At 49.5% G+C, this 18,851-nt stretch overlaps 1 protein-coding gene across 2 annotated transcripts in view; it reads left to right on the top strand.

The window, feature by feature from the left end:
• The first annotated feature begins 9,439 nt into the window (after nucleotides 1-9,439).
• PDPR (pyruvate dehydrogenase phosphatase regulatory subunit) overlaps nucleotides 9,440-18,851 on the top strand; it is an 81,179-nt gene continuing 71,767 nt past the window's right edge. The window contains exons 1-2 of one of the 2 annotated variants that reach the window (XM_054048899.1): nucleotides 9,440-9,501; nucleotides 12,801-13,088. In XM_054048899.1, coding sequence (XP_053904874.1) covers nucleotides 12,862-13,088 — 227 coding nt within the window. In that variant the 5' untranslated portion in view covers nucleotides 9,440-9,501; nucleotides 12,801-12,861. Of the gene's footprint in view, nucleotides 9,502-10,058; nucleotides 10,590-12,800; nucleotides 13,089-18,851 lie in introns of those variants that run through there. The other variant, XM_054048900.1, reaches the window with a different exon arrangement.

The raw sequence follows: 18,851 nt of genomic DNA, 5'->3' as shown, positions 1-18,851 counted from the left end.
ACATCCAAGGTATCTGTCCCAGTGGGGGGTGTAAGGTATGTCTATGCTGCAATTAGACACCCGGGGCTGGTTCGTGCGAGCTGACGTGCTCGCGGGGCTCTGGCTTAAGGGGCTGTTTAATTGCGGTGCAAATGGGCTTTGGCTGCAACCTGAACTCTGGAACCCTCCCACCTCACAGGGTTTTAGATCCTGGTCTCCGGCCCAAGCCTGAACGTCTACACTGCGATTAAACAGCCCCTTAGCCCAAGTCAGTTGGCACAGGCCAACCCTGGGTGTCTAATTGCTGTGTAGACATACCCATAGACTCTAAATGATTTCTTTGCTTTGGACCCTGGAGTGGGGAATACAGGTGCAGTTTCCCTGAACTATGACAGTCGTTCCTGTGACGAGAGAGAAGAGAAATCAGGAGTAGGGGAGGGGTGAGGAGTGAGTCAAAGGTGGAGAAAATGTGGCTGGGAGTTGCTACCAATTTGCCTGTTACTTTGGGGTAGGCTCATTGATTAGGGCTACTCTTCGGGGGGGCGGGTTCTGTAATTCTATCAATGTATTGCTTGTGTTACTTGTGTTCTCATATGGAGCTCTACTTCTCCCTTCTGCAAGTCTCATCCCAAATCCCAATGGAGCTATCCTGCAGGACCTAGGTTCCCGAGGGCTGGGTTCTTCCAGCCCCAGAATCAGACGAACACACTCACACTCACACTCTCTCTCTCTAACAGAGCACATCTGAGAGGACCGGGTTAATCAACACTCCCAAGCTGCCCCTTAGATGTCCCTGGATTCAGTAGTCTGGGTTGAGCAGCACTTCCAAGCTGCCACCCTCATTTGTCCCAGGTTCAGCACATCCCTGTCCCCACTTTCACGTTACAATTATTCTGGTAGTAACCCACTTGATGAGCAAACCCCACAGGATTTTTCGGCGCTGCAGGGGTCTTTAGCTTAGGTACAAGAAGCGTTGCTGCAAAATGAATGAGGAAGCCAAAAAAACACTCTCACGGGCGGGGGGGGGGGGGGAGAAAGAGAGAGAGAGAGATGCAACCAGCTTAACCATGAAAGTTATTTATTGCCAGGTAATAACCATAGGTGAGCCGAACAAACAAAACAGTTACAATATTAAATCCAGCTTAAATTTGATTATAAAAGTCAAGTTTAGAAAACTATAACTGATCACACAAGTCAGGGTCAGAAGGCTATAGCTAGAGAGAGCGAGAGCTTGGCTCAACAGTGAAATCCTTGCTGATCTTAAACGCAAAAAAGAAGCTTACAAGAAGTGGAAGATTGGACAAATGACCAGGGAGGAGTATAAAGATATTGCTCAGGCATGCAGGAGCGAAATCAGGAAGGCCAAATCACACTTGGAGTTGCAGTTAGCAAGAGATGTTAAGAGTAACAAGAAGGGTTTCTTCAGATATGTTAGCAACAAGAAGAAAATCAAGGAAAGTGTGGGCCCCTTACTGAATGAGGGAGGCAACCTAGTGACCGAGGATGTGGAAAAAGCTAATGTACTCAATGATTTTTTTGCCTCTGTCTTCACGCACAAGGTCAGCTCCCAGACTGCTGCACTGGGCAGTACAGCATGGGGAGAAGGTGACCAACCCTCTGTGGAGAAAGAAGTGGTTCGGGACTATTTAGAAAAACTGGACGTGCACAAGTCCATGGGGCCGGATGCGCGGCATCCGAGGGTGCTAAAGGAGTTGGCGGGTGAGATTGCAGAGCCATTAGCCATTATTTTTGAAAACTCATGGCGATCGGGGGATGTCCCAGATGACTGGAAAAAGGCTAATGTAGTGCCCATCTTTAAAAAAGGGAAGGAGGAGGATCCGGGGAACTACAGGCCAGTCAGCCTCACCTCAGTCCCTGGAAAAATCATGGAGCAGGTCCTCAAGGAATCAATTATGAAACATTTAGAGGAGAGGAAAGTGATCAGGAACAGTCAGCATGGATTCACGAAGGGGAAGTCGTGCCTGACTAACCTAATTACCTTCTATGATGAGATAACTGGCTCTGTGGATGAGGGGAAAGCAGTGGATGTGTTATTCCTTGACTTTAGCAAAGCTTTTGATACGGTCTCCCACAGTATTCTTGCCGCCAAGTTAAAGAAGTATGGGCTGGATGAATGGACTGTAAGGTGGATAGAAAGCTGGCTAGATCGTCGGGCTCAACGGGTAGTGATCAATGGCTCCATGTCTAGTTGGCAGCCGGTTTCAAGCGGAGTGCCCCAAGGGTCGGTCCTGGGGCTGGTTTTGTTTAATATCTTCATTAATGATCTGGAGGATGGTGTGGACTGCACTCTCAGCAAGTTTGCAGTTGACACTAAACTAGGAGGCGTGGTAGATACACTAGAGGGTAGGGATCGGATACAGAGGGACCTAGACAAATTAGAGGATTGGGCCGAAAAAAACCTGATGAGGTTCAACAAGGACAAGTGCAGAGTCCTGCACTTAGGACAGAAGAATCCCATGCACTGCTACAGACTAGGGACCAAATGGCTAGGTAGCAGTTCTGCAGAAAAGGACCTAGGGGTCACAGTGGACGAGAAGCTGGACATGAGTCAACAGTGTGCTCTTGTTGCCAAGAAGGCTAACGGCATTTTGGGCTGTATAAGTAGGGGCATTGCCAGCAGATCGAGGAACATGATCGTTCCCCTTTATTCGACATTGGTGAGGCCTCATCTGGAGTACTGTGTCCAGTTTTGGGCCCCACACTACAAGAAGGATGTGGAAAAATTGGAAAGAGTCCAGCGGAGGGCAACAAAAATGATTAGGGGTCTGGAGCACATGACTTATGAGGAGAGGCTGAGGGAACTGGGATTGTTTAGTCTCCAGAAGAGAAGAATGAGGGGGGATTTGATAGCAGCCTTCAACTACCTGAAGGGGGATTCCAAAGAGGATGGAGCTCGGCTGTTCTCAGTGGTGGCAGATGACAGAACAAGGAGCAATGGTCTCAAGTTGCAGTGGGGGAGATCCAGGTTGGATATCAGGAAAAACTATTTCACTAGGAGGGTGGTGAAACACTGGAATGCGTTACCTAGGGAGGTGGTGGAGTCTCCTTCCTTGGAGGTTTTTAAGGCCCGGCTTGACAAAGCCCTGGCTGGGATGATTTAGCTGGGAATTGGTCCTGCTTTGAGCAGGGGGTTGGACTAGATGACCTCTTGAGGTCCCTTCCAACTCTGATATTCTATGATTCTATGAGAGAGAGCTGGGTTCTCACCACTCCACGAAGCTTGAATCAATCGGGAGTCCCAGGTGGTGGTGATAGCTGAGGGTCCGGAGTGCTGGAGACAGGCAGAGCCCCCAGTGTGATCGGTCAGGAGAAGATGAAGTCCCAGTGGAACTGATGCAGATTTTGGATTCAGGCATCAGAACACTTGAGCAGGGTAGGGGTTTTTGTAGGGAAAGAACAATGGTTCAAGCGAGAACACTAGATTTGTTTATGGGTAAACTGATGGCTCAAGGGAGTAAACCAAAGTTGTTTTGTTCAGGCTAGACAATAAGAACTGCTCATTCCTGGCTATGGGTGATGTTCCTTCGAGGGAGCTCACAATGCAATTAGGCAGCTTCAGTATTTTGGATACCAATAAAGGATTTTACTAGAATTGGTCTGATAACTACTGAGCTGAGTGTGTTCAGGTGTGGGTTCATCAACATCTGGAGCAGAGATTCCCCATCATGCCGTGCTTCCCTGCTTTTCTGGTCCCAGAGTTCTGTGCAGTTCTTGCCTTGGAGGAATCTCCGTTCTTCCTTCTGTAGGGTAATGGATATGCCTCCCTGTCCCATCTCCGATGCAAATGAGGCCAGGGGAGTTGCCTTAACCCTGTCACCCTTGTCTGCGGGAGTTTAGGGGTGTCTCCCATGGCCTTGTCATTGCTTTTTGTAAGTCTTCCTTCTGATCGGCTTTGGTTCAAGCAGAGAGAGTAGTATATAGTGAAGACCAAGTAAAGCAAATTGCCTTTTTGGTGAGTGCGAGAGTTGAACCAGGGCTGCAGGTCAAATGAAGACATGAGGGTGAGGAAATGTGCAGCTAAGGGGTCGGATGGGTCATCATGTTGAAGTCACCAAGGATGAAGGTGGGAGATTGTGAGGAAAGGGAGAGAGAGAACCAGGAGTTTAAATCAGAGAGGAAGGCTCATCGGGAGGAGTTATACCAAATTTTTCACAGGTGGTCACTACTTGTATGCGCCTCATTTCCTGGGTGCCTGATTTGAGACCCTGGAGTCTGATTTGCAGAAGTGCTGAGCACTCACAGCTGCAACTGAAATCAATGGGAGCTGGGCTCTGGTCATGTAAAGTGCTATTGAACGCCGTCAAACCTCTGGAGCTTAGTGCATGAGCCTCTCCTGCATGAGCAACTGGCTGGTAGCGAAGGCTGTAGCAGACTCGTTTTCTCTCTCTCTCTAAGTGGTCTCAGTGTCACTAGATGGGACAAGAGCACCACACCCAGGAGGTGTGTGGGTTACACTATGTAATGCTATGTACTCTGAAAATTTAGGTCAGTGGCTCTCTACCTTTCCAGGCTACCGTACCTCTTTCAGAAGTATGATTGGTCTTATGTACCCCAAAGGTTCACCTCACTTAAACATGACTTGCTTACAAATTTGGACATAAAAATACAAAAGTGTCACAACACACTCCTACTGAAAAATTGCTGACTTTCTCATTGTTACCATATAATGAAATAGGGCTGTCAATCGCAGTTTTAATCACACTGTTAAACAATAGAATACCAATTGAAATGTATTAAATGTTTTTGGATGTTTTCAAATATATTGATTTAAATTACATCACAGAGTACAAAGTGTACAGTGCGCACTTTATATTATTTTTATTACAAATATTTGCACTGTAAAAATGATAGAAGAAATAGTATTTTTCAGTTCACCTCATACAATTGCAATCTCTTTATCATAAAATGCAACTTACAAATGTAGACTTTTTTGTTATATAATTGCACTCAAAAACAAAACAATGTAAAACTTTAGAGCCTACAAGTCCACTCAGTCCTGCTTCTTGTTCAGCCAATTGCTAAAGCAAACAAGTTTGTTTACATTTGTGGAAGATAATGTTGCCCATTTCTTATTTACAATGTCACCAGAAAGTGAGAACAGGCATTCAAATGGCACTTTCGTAGCATGCATTGCAAGGTATGTGCCAGATATGCTAAACATTCTTATGCCCCTTCATGCTTCAGCCACCATTCCAGGGGACATGCAGATGATGATGGTTAAAAAAATAATGTGTTAATTAAATTTGTGACTGAATTCCTTGGGGGAGAATTGTATGTCCCCTGCTCTGTTTTACCTGCATTCTGCCATATATTTCATGTTATAGCAGTCTCGAATGATGACCCAGCACATGTTCATTTTAAGAACACTTTCACTGCAGATTTGACAGAATGCAAAGAAGGTACCAATGTGAGATTTCTAAAAATAGCTACAGCATTCGACTCAAGGTTTAAGAATCTGAAGTGTTGTCCAAAATCTGAGAGGGACGAGGTGTGGAGCATGCTTTCAGAAGTCGTAAAAGAGCAACACTCTGATGCGGAAACTACAGAACCAAACCTCCAAAAAAGAAAATCAACCTTCTGCTGGTGGCATCTGACTCAGATTATGAAAACGAACATGTGTCGGTCTACGCTGCTTTGGATTGTTATCGAGCAGAACCTGTCAGCAGCCTGTTCTCTGAAATGGTGGATGAAGCATGAAGAGACATATGAATATTTAGTGCATCTGGCATGTAAATATCTTGAGACGCCGGCTGCAACAGTGCCATGTGAATGCCTGTTCTCACTTTCAGGTGACATTGGGAAAAAGAAGCAGGCAGCATTATCACCTTCAAATGTAAACAAACTTGTTTGTATGAGAGTTTGGTTGAACAAGAAATAGGACTGAGTGAACTTGTAGGCTCTAAAGTTTTACATTGTTTTATTTTTGAATGCAGTTATTTTTTGTACATAATTCTATGTCAGTTCAACTTTCATGATAGAGATTGCACTATAGTACTTGTACTTGGTGAATTGAAAAATACTATTTCTTTTGTTTTTTACAATGCAAATATTTGTAATAAATATAAAGTGAGCACTGTCCACTTTGTATTCTGTGTTGTAACTGAAATCAATATATTTGAAAACGTAAAAATCATCCAAAATATTTAAATAAGTGGTATTCTATTATTGTTTAACAGTGCAATTAATCATGCGCTTAATTTTTTTAATAATTTGACAGCCCTATAATAAAATAAATCTATTGGAATATAAATATTGTACTTACATTTTAGTGTACATAGAGCAGTATAAACAAGTTATTGTTAGAAATTTTAGTTTGTACTGACTTTGCTAGTGCTTTTTATGTAGCCTGTAGTAACATTAGGCAAATACCTCGATGAGTTGATGTACCCCCGGAAGACCTCTGCGTATCCCCAGGATACGTGTACCCCTGGTTGAGAATCACTGACTTAGGTCACAGGTTCCTCAAATCGGAAACCCAAAATTAGCAGTTACTTTTGACCTTAATCTTTTTTTGTGCCTTGGTTCCCCATCAGTAAAATGGAGATACCACCCCTTCATCTTTGTGTTTTGAAAATAAATTGGTTAATACTTGTGAAGCAGACGCAGTGCTGATGAGTCCAACAGAAAAGGCCATGAGGAAATTAATAATTCTGTCTTCAGAGCAGGGTTTGAATAATGAGCAGTAAATAAGGCATGGGGCCACATATTGAACAACGAGAAGGAAATAAAATATTGAATAGTTGCTCATTCAGTGAACACAGTCCATCTATGTGCTGAACAAGGCAGGGATCCTGTGGATAAAATAGCACAATTGTGTAATTAGAGATCGCATCAGAATGCATATGCACAAAGGGGCTGAGTTAAGGTTTTACAGGCAACCTTAATTCCAGTGTTTTCTAACTTTGTAAGCTGTGTTCTTTTAATGTAATTTTTGTGTGTAGTGTGACAGTGACTCACCAGCCAGTGCCTCCACCTTGTGGCTGGGTAGGGTATTGCAGGTTTTTCTCTAGTCATCTGACCTGCCATCCAGGTTTGCTAGTGGTCCCCTTTGCATTGTGACTGGGTCCTCTGCCCAAGGCACATTTGGGGTACATCTTCACTTACCGGAGGGTCCGGCGGCAGGCAATCGATGTTCTGGGATCGATTTATCGCGTCTGGTTAAGACACGATAAATCGATCCCGGATCGATCCCGGAAGTGCTCGCCGTCGACGCCGGTACTCCAGCTCGGCGAGAGGAGTACGCGGCATCGACTGGGGAGCCTCCCTGCCGCGTCTGGACCCACGGTAAGTTCGGATTAAGGTACTTCGAATTCAGCTACGTTATTAACGTAGCTGAATTTGCGTACTTTAGTCCGAAGTGGGGGCTTAGTGGGGACCAGGCCTTTGTCTCATGTCTTTTGGGATAAACCAGGGTGTGAACTCAGTAGTTGGAGGATGTCACATTAGGTCCAGGCCCAAGAGTCTCTTGGCCCCTTGTGTCTGGTGGGTCTTCGTGCAAGTCTCCCCCATGAGGCTGTAGGTGTAGGGTTGCCAGGCGTCCAGTTTTTGACTGAAACACCTGGTCGAAAAGCAACCCTGGTGGCTGATCGGGCTGTTGTAACATTCCCCTCTGATGTTATTTGGACAGGTGATCTGCTAAGTCACTCCAAACCTTGACTCTGGGAGCCAGCCTTACCCTGCTCTGCTGTGAGAACCCCCATGCCTGGGCTGTTCACACACAGCCTCTGTCATGTAAGCTGCTCCTTGGATCGTGCAACCAAATGATACTAGCCAATATCTCCGGTCCCAGACACAACCCTAGGAACCTCCATCTTGCAGTGTCCAGTTATGCCCTAGGTCTGCATCTGTGCACTCAGGCACTTAGCCTCTGACCCAGCTTTTGAGAAGGAACTGTGTAACTGACCTCCTGGAGGGGAGCAGTCACACAGCTGACTTCTCAGGGACAGAGAAAGGGGTGGCAGAGGGTACCCCAATCCAGGTCCCTGTTTTTCAGGATGCTATTTCTGATAAGTTTTTGGAAAGTAACTGTGTCTCTCTACATCAAGATGTAGCTCTAATACCTGTGACAGTAGAGGAGTTGGGACCAGGAAATTGCCAGGGGCTAGTTTGCCAGAATACAGATGACCCAGCTGACAGAGAGGGGGTGCTTTCCCCCAGGATGGTGAGAGACAGGGAGCAGTTATGGAAAAGGTGCATCTGATCGAAGGGTAAACCCATCTAGCCTAGAGAGCACAGATCACAGCCCTCTAGGGGTCAGGGAAGAACTTAGTGCTGGGAGGGAGAAATACAAGGGAACCCTAAAACAGGAGCTGGATTTACTGCATAGTTCTGGGGTTGGGAGACTGCTCCCCAAAGGCCCACTTACTGTGCAGGATCCCAGTGATCTTGCCAGACCCTGAGCTATCAAAATGCCAGAAATATGATTAAATTAAGAGCCCCCGGAGAAGGGAACACTGGAGCGAAAGAAAAGCCAGTGACTGATTACAGGGGAGAGAGTCAAAGGACACCCTGCATAATGAACAACCTAAGCTCAGCCTATGCTACCTGAACAGAGGATGTGGTATCCTAAAGATATTTGTAAACACCCAGCTGTGATAAAAATGTTGGTATTAATGTTACCTCCTGTATCTCAAACCCCTCGGCCCTGGCTTGGAGCCTCCTCCTACATCCCAAACGCCTCCGCCCTGGCCCCACCCAGAGCCTGCACCCGCAGTCCTCACCCCCCCCATACACCAACATCCTGCCCCAGCCCAGAGCCCTCTCCTGCACCCTGCACCCCAGAGCCCCCCCCAGCTGGAGCCCTCTCCTGCACCCTGCACCCCAGACCCCCCCCCCCCAGCTGGAGCCCTCTCCTGCACCCTGCACCCCAGAGCCCCCCCCCAGCTGGAGCCCTCTCCTGCACCCTGCACCCCAGACCCCCCCCCCCCCCCGCTGGAGCCCTCCCACCGCGCTGCCTGGGGCTGGAGCAAGCGGGGGTGGGGCGGGGGCTCGGTTTTGTGCCATTAGACAGTTGCCCCCCCGGGAGGTGAACGCGGTGCCTCTCTCGGCCTGGGGCCTAGCCACGGTTTGGCTGGACGCCCCCTTGCTGCTGCCGGGGCGGGCCCGTCTCCGGGGGCGGGGGCGGGCGGCAGGAGTCGGCCCTGGGGGCGGGCCCGGCCCCCGCTCGCACAGCGCCGGCAGCGCGCTGTGACCCAGGCCGGGCACGCGCCGCCCTTAACCCCTTCGGGCCCAGCGTTGCCCAGGGCACGAGCAAAGCTTCCCCCGTCGCAGGCCCCGCCCCCCTCGTGCACGCGGGACGCGCAGCTCCGCCCTTCTCACCGCCCCCAGCACGTGCCGGCCCCCAACAGCAACAAACCCACGTGGGACGCGGGGGGGGGGGAGACGGGGATGGCTCCTGATTGGTCCGCGCCGTGACGCACGCGTAGGGCCGTGCTCAGCTGTCGTACTGTGGGTGAGAGCCGTAAAGTGCGGGAGGTCGTGCGCGGGCAAAGCTTGGGGCAGGTGAGGCAATGATCCCCCTCCCCCTTCCCCCCGCAGGAGGCGGACAGCGCCCCGCCCCCGCCCCGCGCTCACCCTGGCGCGGTGACCCCTCCCACCTGGCACCGGCCCGGGTGGGGCCGCCCCGCCCCGCCCGCCTGTGCTGGGACCTGCCCGGGCTCAGTCCGTGTCCCGCGGCCTTGCGGGGCCCGGGCCCGTGCGCGGCTGGGGCTGGGGCTGGCTCCGGGCCGTGGGCAGCGCACTGGAGAGCCTGACCTCCGGCGGCGAGGGGAGGCGAACGCTCGGTCAGACAGGGGCAGGGGCAGGGTCGGGAGCGAGCTTGAGAAATCGGAGAATGGATCTAAAATCAATTCGATGAAACTTAGTATTGACACGTGCAAACTACTGCCCCGAGAGGGAAAAATCAACCCCCCAGCTACAGAATGGGGGTAGCTGGCTGGGCGGTAGTAGTGCTGAAAAGGCGCTGCGGTTAGAGGGGATCACAAATCGAAGATGAGCAACAGTAATGCTGTTGCAAAGAAAAAAACAAATGCCACTTTGGAAAGTCTATTCACAGGTGTGAGAGATGGGACGTGGTAGCTCCACTCTTCTTGGCACTGGTGAGGCCTCAGGTGTGGCCAAGTCTGGGTACTACGCTAAGAAAGATATGAACAAATTGGCGAGAGTCCAGAAGAGAGCAGTAAAAAGAACAGCTTAGAGAACATGACCTAAGAGGACAGGTTGAAAGAGTTGGGTATGTTTAGTGTAGAGATGCAAAGGCGGGGGAGTGTGGGGAACCCGTTAACAGTTTTCAGATACATTAAGGGCTGTTATAAAGGGGATGGTGGCCAATTGATCTCCATGTGCATCAAGTGTGGGACAAGAAGTAATTAGCGTAGTTTGCAGCAAGAGAGATTTAGGTTAGGTATTAGGAATTTTTTTTGTTTTAACTATAGGGATAGTTAAGCATTGGAACAAGTTACCCAGGGAGCTTGTGGAATCTCTCTCGTTGGAGGTTTTGAAGAACAGGTTAGACAAACACCTGGCAGAGGTGATCTACCTGAATTTACTTCTGCCTCAGCACAGAGAGATGGACTTCATGACCTCTTCAGGTTCCTTTTAGCCCTACATTTTTGTGATTTATAGCATGTGCTGGTGATTATGAGGTAGTAATAATGGCTGGGTCTTCAGAGAAATCTAAGGTAGGTGCCCAACTCACATTAAAATTCAAACTCCATTGGATTCCACTTTTCAGACATGTCTAAAATGAGAGTGTAAGCTCCGGGGCAGGCACTTGCACGTTTTGTTCATACAGTGACTGTGCAGCAGTCATGGTGATATTAAAAAGCTAACTTTGTAAACACAGTTTCCTGTGTGCGAGTTACTGCTGTTAAGTGCTGGTCCCTGTTTCCTTTTCTCCTACTAGAGACCTGTAACCAAGAAATAGTATGGCACTGCCTGTTTTTCTGCATCAGTTGCTCTGCTATGTCAACACTGAGTTGTAGGGTGTGGTATTTGTACATAAACTATGATTGCAGTATAATACTAAATACAGGCTGGGGGCTAAGTTCCCGCTAAGCTGTGCAGCTGCACAGCTGCCTATTAAACGCTGTGCAGGTGCTCAGGGCTGCAGTGGGGAGAGATGCTTTTCCCCAAGCCCCAGATCTGCTGCGGCGCCCTTCCCCCTGACCTGCCACGGACGGGGGACAGTTGTCCCGACCCGATCTAGCCTGGCCCTGACCCTGCCGCAGATGGGGGACAGGTGCCCCGGCCCTGAGCCAGCCTGCCCCAAACCTGCTGTGGCTGGGGGACAGGTGCCCCTCTCTCGGCCCTAGCTCAGCTCTGACCTGCCGTGGCCAGGGGACAAGCACCCCTCTCCCCCCGCCCAGGTGCTGCTGTGGGGGGAGTCCTCCCCACCATAGCCCGGGGGAGCCCCACTGCACCCAAACCCCTCATCCCCAGTCTCCCCCTCCTCCCCCAGAGCCTGCACCCCCAGCTGGAGCCCTCACATCCCAACCCTCTGACCCAGCCCTGAGCCCCTCATCCCTGGCACCAACCCAGACCCTGTACCCCCAGCCGGAGCCCTCGCCCTCTGGAACCCCAATCCTCTGCCCCAGCCTTGAGCCCCCTCCCGCACTCCAAACCCCTTGGCCCGGCTCCGCCCCACCCCACCACATGAATTTTGTTATGTGCACCAATATGCAGGTGATGTGTCACGCATCGCTTCCATATTGGTGTACATAACAATATTAATTCCGCATATGGGTGGGAAAAAATAGAGGGAACACTGGTTGGGGGTAAACTGAAGAAAGCGAGAAATGTTATATAACTGGTGAGCTCCAGTGTGTGGATCATAGCAGTGGGACTAGACAGTGTATCAGGCTGAGCAATGCTAACTATACAGCAAGGAGCCTCCAGCAGCATCCATGATAAAACAAGCATCATTATGAAGCAACTGTACAGCCTCTAAGCCGAAGCTGTCTGGATTCTAGTACATGCAGGATGTGCCTCTCCATTCAAATAAAGGACAAACATATCACTTCATTCTCAAACTTCATGTATTGCCATTTAATTTCAGACGCCAGTTCAAAAATTTCTCTACAGTCCTTCATGGACTTTGACTTTCTCTATTTCCTTCTCTGCACCCTCCACTCACATTGGCATCTTCTCTGTCTCATCACATGATCTTGCCACTGTTGGTGCAAGAGCCTTTTCTCTGCAGCTCCTGTCACCTGGAACAGATGTCCTGTTATATGTCAAAACTTTATCTTGTTTTCTTCCTTATTACTGGGCTAAGCCAAATTCAGAAGAGAGAAACTCTGGGTCTCATTATAAGTCTCCTGATCTGTCTAGTTCCTTTCAGTAGCAAGGCTGTTCTTCGAGAACTCTCAAAGTCTGCACAAGCTGTTTTCCTACTTATTCATCCATCAGCATTTAAAGATTCCAAGTTGTCAGTATAGAGGCTTTCAGATACCTTATCGCACATCATATATTACATTGTCCCAGTCACCACCCTCCTTCTCACCCCTGAGTTCCCAAGAACAGCTTTGCACACATGTTCTGTGACAGGGGTTCTCAAACGGGCGCTCAGAACCCCTCAGGGGGTCACGAGGTTGCAAGCTGTCAGCCTCCACCCCAAACCCCGCTTTGCCTTCAGCATTTATAATGGTGTTAAATATATTTAACACCGTTTTTAATTTATAAGGGGGGGTCGCACTCAAGAGGCTTGCTATGTGAAAGGGGTCACCAGTACAGAAGTTTGAGAACCACTGTTCTATGATAAGTGGTAATAATAATCTCTGTTGCTTTTTCCTTTCTTCCAGTGAGCTAACATCTTAACGTGTTTAGGTGGTGTCTCGAGAAAGCTGACTAACACCCGTTGGGATGTTTCTTCGGTTACTGTCAGATGTCCGGTGGCGGACAGCCAGCCCAAGATGGAGAAGCCCGTCCAGCTCCCAGCACATGACCACATCTGCGGCAGAGCCTCCCCCCATTTCTCTGCCAGCTCAGGCACAGGTGGTAATCTGTGGTGGTGGAATTGTGGGCACATCTGTTGCATACCACCTCTCCAAGCTAGGATGGAAGGATATAGTCTTACTGGAACAGGGCAGGTAAGAGTTTGATTTTCTCTTTATTAAAGCATACTGAAACCAAAACCTCAGAACTATATGGGACTTGTGTACCCACAGTATCTTTCTTTGTGTGATCTTTCCATCATCTTACTTTCTCCCAGCATCAGAGCTGCTAACACTGCACATCAATGATGAGATCTAAGTCAAACCATTGGCTTTGCCTTTCTTCACAGGCCCCCAGGGAATTCCATATTGTGAGCTCTACTGTACCCAGTGGAACTTTATAGGCCATTCTTAAAAGCCTAAATGCCTCACGTAGGGCAAGAAAAGTAACAACTTTAGTTTTCAAACTATACTTGAGTCTTCTCTTTCTCTTCCACACTAAACTTTCTCACTGCCATCATGATGATCTTGCTGGCCTCCCAGTTTATTTAAGATCTCTCACTCCAACTTCTGAACAAACTCCAACATAAACAAAGGAGCTGCTCCTTTGTTTGTCTACACAGGGATTAAAAAACCTGTGGCTGGTTCGGGTCAGCTGGTTCGGGCGGTGGGGCTGAAAAATTGCTGTGTAGGTTTTCAGGCTTTGGGACCCTGTGAGAGTGGAGGGTTCTAGAGCTTGGGTTCCAGCCCAAGCCTGAACGTCTACACAGCAATTTTTAGCCCTGCAGCCTGATCCCTGTGAGCTCAAGTCAGCTGACCTGGGCTAACTGCAGCCGTACTGTGGGGCTTTTATCCCTCTGTAGATATATCCTGAGTTTATGATCCTTCATTTACTATATTAAATCCCCAGAGTCATCTTGCCAAACCTTCAGCAATCTGTACTTAAGGCAGAGTCTAGGGTGGGGTCTAGATGATGAATTATTGAGTTGGGAGAGGACGTTAGATTTATTTGTGTGCGTATGTAAAGGACGCTAGGATGTAGACTCAGGCCTGCCTGCACAAATTTGCACCGTTTAGCTAAACCTGTGCAAACCTCTGTGTGGATGCTATAAGCCATTTCTAACTGCATCTAGGATTGTCCACAAAGGGACTTAACTAAACAAGTAGATTTGTGCAAGTGTATCTGTAGACAAATCCCTAATATCCTCAATCCTGTAGCAGGGGGTCGGCAAACTGTTTGGCCCGAGGGCCACATTGGGGTTGCAAAACTGTATGGAGGGCCAGGTAGGGAAGGCTGTGCCTCCCCAAACAGCCTGACCCCCGCCCCCTATCTGACCCCTCCAACTTCCCGCCCCCTGACTGCCCCCCTCAGAACCCTGACCCATCCAACCCCCCCTGCTCCTTGTCCCCTAACCACCCCCTCTCGGGACCCCCCACCCTTAACCACCCCTGGAATCCCACCCTCTATCCAACCCCCCTGCTCCCGGTCCCCTGACTGCTCTGACCCCTATCCACACCTCCGCCCCTTGACAGGCCCCGTGGGACCCCACACCTATCCAACCCCCCCGTCTCCTGACCCCTAGCCACACCCCCACCCCCTGACAGGCCTCCCCGGGACTCCCATTCTTATCCAACCCTCTCCCCCCCTGTTCCCTGACCGCTCCCTTGGACCCCCCGCCCCTTATTCAACCCCCTGTCCCCCTTACCAAGCTGCTCAGAGCAGCTTGTCTGGAAGCCACGCCACCCGGCCGGAGCCAAACACGCTGCTTGGCTGCAGCACGCAACCCCGCCACCCAGAGCGTGGCCCGCGGGGGTGGGGGGACAGCAGGGGAGGGGCCAGGGTCTAGCGTCCCCGGCCGGGAGCTCAGGGGCCGGGCAGGACGGTCCCTCAGGCCATAGTTTGCCCACTTCTGCTGTAGTAGTTTTGGCCCATAGTTTTATGCATGTGAATAGTCCCACTGAGGTAAGCCTGCTGTCATGAGTAAAGTTACATAAACATCATCATAGAATCATAGGACTGGAAGGGACCTTGAGAGGTCATCTAGTACAGTCCCCTGAACTCATGGCAGGACTAAGTATTATCTACCTACACATTAACTGTTTGTAGAATAAAGCCCTGAGTTCATTCTGTCTGTGTTCCCTGATAAGTGGAGGAACCTAGACTTGCTAGGATTACTGATGGGCAGAGTTAAGCCCTTGTGACATTTTAAAAATAAACTATTTTGCAGTTTCATTTCAGTTGATTTTGTGTCTGCAAGGCCCAGCTTTTCTATGACTTTCATTAATGTGATAGTTTTGCATCAAAACACATGGAATTCCCCCTCCCCCCCAAGTTTGTGCTTGTGTTTAATGCAAGATTTAATAGTCATACAAATTAAATGTTGAGGATCTTTCTCATAACAAGGCCATCTGAATGAAAATAGGTCTATGTGACACTCAAATGATCCTGAAAAATAAAGGAAAGAAATCCAGAAAATTTTGCATGTTCTTCATGAAATTGGACCATGTTCACAAAATCCTCACAATGTAATTTGAAAACCTCAATTTGGATACTTTCCACAGTCCTAGTGATTGTTGTCGTCAGATGCTACCGGTAGGGTGCTCTGCTTTCTCCAGTGCTGATATCACTCGGCTGCGTGCGTATGTTCCCTCTGTGTGCTGTCCCAGCTCTGCGCAGATAGCTGACACAGCAAACCCGATGAGAACCCCCAATAACCACAGAGTCCAGTAAGATGCAAAGTCTCGTCGACTAGGTTTATTGCGACCTTGGGCACAATTGCAGTTCCCCGTAGATTACTTAGTCTACCGGGCATACTACTAATAGGTGCCTCTTGGCAATAGACCCAGCTCAGTTAGTGGCGGGACTTTCCATTACCCCCTCGGCCGGACAAAGATATCCACTCAAGGATGCATTCTTATACACAGATACAAACAAGTTACACATCACTCCTGACGTATTGAGGTGCAACCCCTCCACGCAGCAAGGTACAACCCCTCTACGTAGTAAGGTGCTGCCTCTCACCTTGTACGTGTTGGTTCAAACAAAACAACACTATCCATCATATTCCCCTTTTGGCCCTGTCATTGGGATGGGTCAGCCTGTTCCTTGTTGTGTGTGGAATGTACAAGTATGCGAATGTTCTGATATCTGGTGTCCAGTACCTTTTAGGTATGTCTCTTTTTGCAGCATCAGCCCTTTCCTTGCCAGCTTCTGTGAGCAGGGCCTGCCTCTGGCTCACAGCTTAGCTTTGCTTTATGTTAGCAAAGTCTTGACTTTAGTTCAGGCCTTAGGCCTCATACCAGGCCTCTGATACCAAGGTTTATATCTCAGGGCCTCCTCTTACTACAGTGATCACTTTTAATGGGTCACTGTAGCTGAGGCCCTGTCTGTACTACAGCTGTAACAGAATAAGGGGGCTGTTGCATCACAGGTAAAAGGTATAGTATAGACAGGACTTAGCCTGGCTAGCATGATGGACTGTTGTGACGTTATGAGTGTAAAATAATATTTCAGTAAAAGGTGACAGGGCCAGAAACAGTTAATTAACTCAGACTGACCTGACCCATGGGTAACTGTAGAAACTGGTTAGGAAGATATGTAAATGAATAGAGCTTTAAAATGCAAGTCTGCATTGTTAGAGGTAAAAGGGTAGATGTTTGCTCAGGGCTTGTGATGTAAGCAAACAAGTCTTGTCTATGGCTATAGTTTTAAATTCAAAGATCAAAAAGGAAATATAACATTTGTGATGGTACTTGAGTGAAAGGCCTGGTCCACACTAACCCTCCATTTCAAACTAAGGTACACAAATTCAGCTACATTAATAACGTAGCTGAATTTGAAGTACCTTAGTTCGAACTTACCGCGGGTCCAGACGCAGCAGGCAGGCTCCTCCGTCGATGCCGAGTACTCCTCTCGCCGAGCTGGAGTATCGGCATCGACGGCGAGCACTTCCGGGATCGATCTGGGATCGATTTATCGCGTCTAGACAAGACACGATAAATCGATCCCAGAAGATCGATTACTTACCTCTGGGTCCGGCGGTAAGTGTAGATCTACCTAAATAGTATTACTGTCTATATGTCTCTTTGAAGGTTGTGGTAACCTGTATCTAAACTGTTTAATGGATAAATTACCCTGTGCAAATTGCCAGAATGTTTGGAAGGAGAATTAAGCCTATTGTTTTCTCAGGCCGAAAGGCTGCTGGAAATGTATAAGAACCCTGGAACACGATCCTGCTGCATCTCAAATCTGCTTTGGATTTCAAGAGGGGGAAACCTTAAGCCACAAGGATTGAGATCCCCAGTTACTGACTGGAGTCACCCTGAATATGGACATTGATCTATAACAGGGGTAGGCAACCTTTCAGAAGTGGTGTGCCGAGTCTTCATTTATTCTCTTTAATTTAAGGTTTTGCGTGCCGGTAATACATGTTAACGTTTTTTAGAAGGTCTCTCTCTATAAGTCTATATTATATAACTAAACTATTGTTGTATGTAAAGTAAACAAGGTTTTCAAAATGTTTAAGAAGCTTCATTTAAAATTAAATTAAAATGCTGATCTTACGCCGCCAGCCTGCTCAGCCCGCTTCCAGCCTGGGGTTCTGTTCACCTAGGCCTGCAGTGGGCTGAGCAGGGCGACTCAAGGTCAGGGCAGAGGGCTGGGGTGTGTGTGGAGGTGCAGGGCAGAAGGCTGGGTGTGGGGGGGTTCAGGGCAGACGGCTGGGGATGTGTGGAGGTGCTGGGCAGAAGGCTGGGTGTTGGGGGGAGGTCAGGGCAGAAGGCTGGGTGTGTGTGGGGGGTGCAGGGCAGAAGGCTGGGTGTGGGGGGTGTTCAGGGCAGAAGGCTGGGTGTGTGTGGGGGGTGCAGGGCAGAAGGCTGGGTGTGGGGGGTGTTCAGGGCAGAGGGCTGGGGGTGTGTGGAGGTGCAGGGCAAAAGGCTGGATGTGGGGGGGTTCAGGACAGAGGGCTGGAGAGGTGTGGGGGTGCAGGGCTGAAGGCTGGGTGTTGGGGGTGACTCGAGGTCAGGGCAGAGGGCTGGGCGGTGTGGGGGGTGCAGGGTAGAAGACTGGGGCTATGGGGGTGCAGGGCAGAAGGCTGGGTGGGTGTTGGGGGGAGGTCAGGGCAGAGGGCTGGGGGGGTGGGGTGCAGGGCAGAGGGCTAGGGTGCTCGGCTCGTGGGGGTGCTCCCAGCCCCCTGCCCTGAGCAGCTCAGGGCAGGGGGCTGGGAGGGATATGCCCTGTTCCACCCCCTTCCCCCAGGCCCATCCCTACCTCTCTGCCTGCTCTACGGAGCTGTGTGCAGCCTGCCGCTCTTCCCCCGCCCCCCCTTGCAAGGGCCATCCCGGCAGGGAGAGGGAGGAGGAGGGGCAGAGGGGCCGGAATGCACCAAGCTGTGGGAAAAAGCGGGGGAGGAGGGAAAATTGGCTGCCGCAGGACCAAACCTCTGCCTTCTGCCCCCGTAGGGGAGAGCGGTGGGCGGGGGGGCTGAGTGGGGCAAGGGACCGGGACCCCCCCACCGCTCTCCCCTGCCGGGGCAGGAGGCAGAAGTCTTGACGCAGCCAAGCTTCCCTCCTCCCCCGCTTCTTCCCCCAGCGTGGCGCTTTCCGGCCCCTCCACCCCTCCTTCTCTCACCGGCAGGCAGCGTGCCATTCAGAATCGGCTCACGTGCCGTGTTTGGCACGCATGCCGTAGGTTGCCGACCCCTGGTCTATAACCTATGGACTATTTCTAGAAGGTCTTTTGGCAACTACAAGCTCACCTCTGCTATGCATCTGAACCTCAAGAATTGAATTCAAGTCTGTCTGTATATTGATCTTTTAACCAACACTCTCTCTCTTTTCTTTTTTAATAAATTTTAGCTTAGTTAATAAGAATTGGCTATAAGCGTGTATTTTGGGTAAGATCTATGTTATAATTGAACC

Source organism: Malaclemys terrapin, chromosome 14 (genome assembly GCF_027887155.1).
Source record: "Malaclemys terrapin pileata isolate rMalTer1 chromosome 14, rMalTer1.hap1, whole genome shotgun sequence".
Classification (NCBI taxonomy): Eukaryota; Metazoa; Chordata; order Testudines; family Emydidae; genus Malaclemys; species Malaclemys terrapin.
The sequence above is the reverse complement of the archived record's forward strand: the minus strand, read 5'-3'. Positions and strand labels throughout refer to the sequence as shown.